Source organism: Diceros bicornis, chromosome 13, assembly GCF_020826845.1.
Source record: "Diceros bicornis minor isolate mBicDic1 chromosome 13, mDicBic1.mat.cur, whole genome shotgun sequence".
Classification (NCBI taxonomy): Eukaryota; Metazoa; Chordata; class Mammalia; order Perissodactyla; family Rhinocerotidae; genus Diceros; species Diceros bicornis.
In genome coordinates, this window is record NC_080752.1 from 17,104,278 (window position 1) to 17,109,321 (window position 5,044).

The following is a 5,044-nucleotide window of genomic DNA, read 5'->3' on the forward strand; positions in this document are numbered from 1 at the left end:
CTGGGGAGCCACTGAAGGTTTAGGAGCAGGAGGGTGATGAGTTAGGACCTGGCTCTGGGAAGAGCAGACGGTGAGGCATGCAGGATGGATTTGCAGCAGAAAGACGAGCCCAGTCAGGTGGCTGGTGCCCTTGTCCAGGGACGACACAGGGCCACATGCCGTGGCCATGCTCCACACTGGGGCCTGGCTCGCGGGCAGTCCACGTGTTCCCATCGCTCTCCCTTTTGGGAGCGCCCGGCAGAGAAGCTCCAGGGCACGTGCCGATCTGCAGTCCAGGGGCGCACACCTCACTGCCTACGCGGCCCTCCCAGAAGAGGCCCATCTTACAGCGAAGGGCACCGCACCCCAGGCACGCTGAGGGACTTCCCCAGGCCACACGGTCAGGACACGGGGGACGCGAGGAACCGTGACCCCAGCACGTCCGCAGGCGTGCCCTGTGCCTGGCGCTGTGCTGGGCTTCCTGTGCACGTGGCCGTTCCATCTTCACAGCCTCCCTGTGCACACGTGCTCTTTCTGTTTTACATATAGGGAAACTGAGGCTTGGTGTAGCTGAGGAACCACTCCCCGAGGTCTCGTAGCCAGGGTGCCTGACTCACAAGCCCATGGAGGGAGGCCCCGAGTGCCCCAGAGAGACTTCAAGCTCACCCCTGAACTTCTGCCTGGGTGGCTGGGTGGGGAGGGGTCTGGGGGAGTCCATCTCCTTGTCTAGTATCTCAGCCCTTGGAGCCCCTTTCAGTGCTGCGCATCTTTGGGTGGAGAGGAGACGATGTTTTCCTTGAGAAACTAAGGCTCAGAGAGGTTGAGTGGCTTTCCCAAGGTCACACAGCAGGTCAGCAGCAGAGTTGAGAACCCAGGAGTCCTGTCACTCGGGCCAGCATCTCTCTCCTCCCTTGACTTGTTTTGGGATTCCCAGCACTGGCTCAGACCCTAAAGGGATGGAGTCTGATGTGGGTGGGAGGAGAGGCAGAGGGTGGTGTCCCAGCATTCCAGCATCTGAGCTGGCCCTCCCCTACCCCAGGCTGCAGCTCCCACTGGGAGGCGGAGAACCTAGGCATCTCCAGGCGGCCTGTGCCAAGGCCCCGAGGTCAGCCCGACCAGTGTGTGGGCCGCAAGGAGGCAAGTGTCCACGCGTCCTGCTGCCGCGCCCCGGGGCTGGAGTGCCAAGTCAGGGAGCACGGAACCCCAGGCCCTGCAGAGCAGGTGAAGAGGGGCGTGGGGGCGGGACGGGGTGGCCTGTGTCTGTCCTGTGCAGCTTTTCCACATCAGCGTTTGTGTCACCACCACAGCCTCACGCGTCTGGGGGTGGTCTGGGGGGCGGATGCCGTCGGCAGCTTTCACAGCTGCGTGGACAGCACGCGTGTGTCTGGGCCTGTGCGTGCTCTTGTCCAGGTTAGTGAGGCGCTCTCTGGGCGCCCTGCTCCCCCATGCGGAGAATATGCAGATATCACATAAAGCAAAGCACACACGCGTTTGTTGATTAACCCATTAACACATGTGCTGGGAGGCTGCTCGGGGCCAGGGCCCCACTGGACTCTGGGGACACAGAGATGACAGTCCTGAGCCAGAGGAGGGGATGCCTGGGCTGAGTGCCGACGGCAGAGGAGCAGCTGGCGTGGCCGACAAGGCGGGAGAGGGCACGGGAGAGGGCACGGCGCACACAGGCCTGGGCTCGAGGGCAGACCCGTCAGCTGCTGCCCCGTGAGTCTCCTTTGAAAAGCCACAGGGAGCCCCTAACAGGAGGCCCTGGGGGCGCTCGTCAGTGAACTCAGGAGAGGGTTTGAGAGGCCTGAGACTGGCGGTTGTGGTCTCGGGTGGTGCGTTTCTGGAGGGTGAGGATGTCTCGGGTGCACTTCCGCAGCGCGTGTGGAGGGCTGCCGCCTTCCGGCCCCGTCGCAGGCATCGGGGACACAAACCCAACAGGCCCTTCTCTCCTGGAGCGCCCACTGGCGTGGGGAGAAGGACAGTACACAGACACACAATGTTACAGAGAACTTAGAAGATGCAGCAGAAAAAAACAGAGCAGGGGAGGGAGTGGCAGGTGCTCAGGAGGAGCCTCCCTGAGAAGGTGGAGGACATCCCAGGGAAGTGTTCCAGGCAGGGGGAACAGCCAGGGCAAAGACCCTGAGGTGGGGGCGTGCCTGCAGGCACCGGGAGCAGACAGGAGGCCAGTGAGGTGGGAACCAAATGGGCGGGGGACCCAGAGAGGGGACAGGGCCAGATCAGGTGGGGCCTGAGGACCACGGTGGGGACTTTGGGTTTTGCTCGAGTGAGTGGGAGCCACGCAGGGTTCTGAGCCCGGGGGGCCGTGATCTGACTTGGCTTTGATCAGGCTCATTCTCGACACTGAGCTGAGAGGAGGCTGCAGGGGGCACGGGCAGAAGCAGGGAGACCAAAGGGCAGCTGCGGTGACTGTCCCGGCCCAGGCGGTGGGGGCCCAGCCCAGGGGGCAGTGGGGGGCTCCTGGAAGCTGGAGGACGAGCCCACAGGTCTGACGGACTGGACGTGGGTGGGGGAGGGGACGGTGATGCCCAGGTGTTTGCAGAGCTCCTGGACAGACTGCGTTGCACTGCCCGGAGCGGGAGGCTGTGGGGGCGGAGGGGTTGGGGGAAGAGGAGTCCGGTACAGGCGAGGTGGACATCGCTGGGCCCTCGAGGCTTGGGTCGTGGTGCCCCGTGCCATACGTGTGCTTTCTTCTTGTCCCTGGGCCCTGGCAGGTCGCCGTGGCCTGTGAGGAGGGCTGGACCCTGACCGGCTGTGGGGCCCTCCCTGGGGCCCTCCGCACCCTGGGGGCCTACGCGGTGGATGACACGTGCGTGGTGAGGAGCCAGGACGCCAGTGCCGGAGGCAGGACCAGGGAGGAGGCCGTGGCGGCCACTGCCATCTGCTGCAGGAGCGGGCCCTCCGGGGAGCAGGCCTCCCAGGAGTTCCAATGACAGCTCCCCGGACGCAGCCTGGGGACGGGGTCCGGGCCCCGGGGCTGTGGTCCCAGGCCTGGGCTGAGCTTTGAAATGGCTCCTCCTTTCCCCTCCTCAGCCCGGGCCCCAGGGGACAGAGGACACCTCTGCCTTCCTGGAGCTCTGGCGCTGGCACTCGGGGTGGAGGCCGCCCTGCCTGGGAGAGCCTGTTCCCTCAGCCTGGACCACGCCCTCCCCAGACCTGAGCTGGGGGGAGGCTGAGTGTAGCAGGGCTGCGGGTGCTGGGCAGCCCCCCTCACTGCAGGGCTGGGCCTGGCACTCAGCTGTTATCGTGGGTCAGGCCGTGCCCAGCTTCCTGCCAGCTGCTCCGGCGACGCCAGCCCGTGGGCAGAATGGCCTTTTACTGAGCTCCCACCACGCGTCAGGCAGGCAGTCCTCAGCCTCCACCAGGAGGCGGCAGTCCTCCCAGGGGTGGGCGAGGGGGCCCTGGAGGGTTGGCAGGGGCCAAATATCAGGCAGGGGAAGTGAGTGTGAAGGGTGGAGACAGCCCCTCACCCTAATGCCCGCTTTGGGGAGGCCCCTGTGGTCTCCATGATTAGTGGAGACAGTTTTCCATGCCTCCGGGGCACAGGGCGGATGGACACTGACAGGGATTCTCCCCCAGATCCGGCCAGCATTCAGAATGTCCAGAGTGCTTCTCCACCCGCATTCTCACGGGGTTTCAGAGCAGCCCCGGGACAAGGGCAGGGCCTCTTCTACCCATGGGTAGAATGAGCCCCTGGTCAGCTGCCAAGAGACCTCGGTACAAGTCCTTGCTCTTTCTCTAGAGAGACCTCCATCAGTCTCCACGGGCCTCCCAGTCCTGTGTTGGGACTCACCTCCGGGAAGACAGCTTTTGTTGATAAAATTCCTAGCTCTGTCCCCACCCCTGAGGCCCCAGCAGCGGCATGAGATCCAGCCAGAGGCTAGAGACAGGTCCCAAGTGATCAGGGGCTGCGCCTTTGTTTCTCCCACCTGCCCTCACCCTGCTCTGGTCCAGGCTTTGCTATCCACCCGGCAGGGAGACATCACCCCAAGGCTGATTTCAGTCTGCAGTGGAGGGCCCCACAGTCGGTCCATTCAGCATTTCGCACCCCATCCTCTTGCCCACCCTGCACGGTACATATTGTCATCCTCACTTTAGGGAGGAAGAAACTGGGAACCAGAGATGGGGAGTGCCTGCCAAACTCACACGGGAAAGTGAGGTGGTGCCAGGATATGAACCCAGAGTTGGCTCTGAAGCCAAGCCTCTCTTTACTGCACCGGGTCGGGCAGCCTGTCTATATAGGTAACACTGAGGCTCAGAAAGGGCACAGACCTGAGATAGCACGTGAGTGAGGGCAGAGCACGGCGCGAACGGCACTGGCTGAGTCACTGTGACCCAGGTGCAGAGGCTGTCCGAAGAGCGGGGGACAACTCTCCCTCCTTGAGCTCCCCCCGACCAAGCAAGCAAACAAGCATGCATTTATCTTTTTGTCTGTGTTTGTAAACAGCTCTCTCTGTTGCCTTTTTCTAGCAAGGAGCTTTTCTAGATCTGTTTTGCTTTTGTAACTTGAAGATATTTATTCTGGGTTTTGTAGCGTTTTTATTACATGGTGACTTTTTAAAATACAAACAACTGTTGTGACTCTTGCCTGACTTTGTCCAGCATGATGCTTTGCTTATCCCAGCGCTCAAATGTCGAGCAGACAAAGCACTTGTGAAGGACTAATGCCTGTCCTAGGACAGGTCAGTGTCTCCCCACGGCTTCCCAGGTGCCCGGGCAGGCAGAGGCCCCTCCTTGGTACCCTGTGCCTACTGCGTTCTAGATGCTGCCGTCCACGTCCACCCCTGAGGTCAGGGGCCCTGTGTCCTTTTCGTCCTCCTCTCCCCAGTACTGGCCCAGAGTCAACATTTAGGGAATAAGGTTGTACGAGTACCCGAGGCTTCTGTAATTGGTCAGTGCTATGTCCATAATCATTTCTCATCATCTGAAATTAAGAACAGGCTCAGAACTTTCCCGTTTGCAAAGTACAACGATCGCATTCACTGCCGGCCCCCCCCAGCCCCACCCTGAGATTGGCGAGCAGAGCTGTCTTTAGCAAGACCTC

General features: G+C 61.9%; 1 protein-coding gene across 1 annotated transcript in view; it reads left to right on the top strand.

Annotated features, from left to right (window-relative positions):
- PCSK9 (proprotein convertase subtilisin/kexin type 9) overlaps positions 1-3,434 on the top strand; it is a 21,945-nt gene extending 18,511 nt beyond the window's left edge. Inside the window, 2 exon segments of the mRNA XM_058552516.1 lie at positions 1,019-1,200; positions 2,715-3,434. Of these exon segments, the coding sequence (XP_058408499.1) occupies positions 1,019-1,200; positions 2,715-2,933 (401 nt within the window). The 3' untranslated portion in view covers positions 2,934-3,434.
- The last annotated feature ends 1,610 nt before the right edge of the window (positions 3,435-5,044 follow it).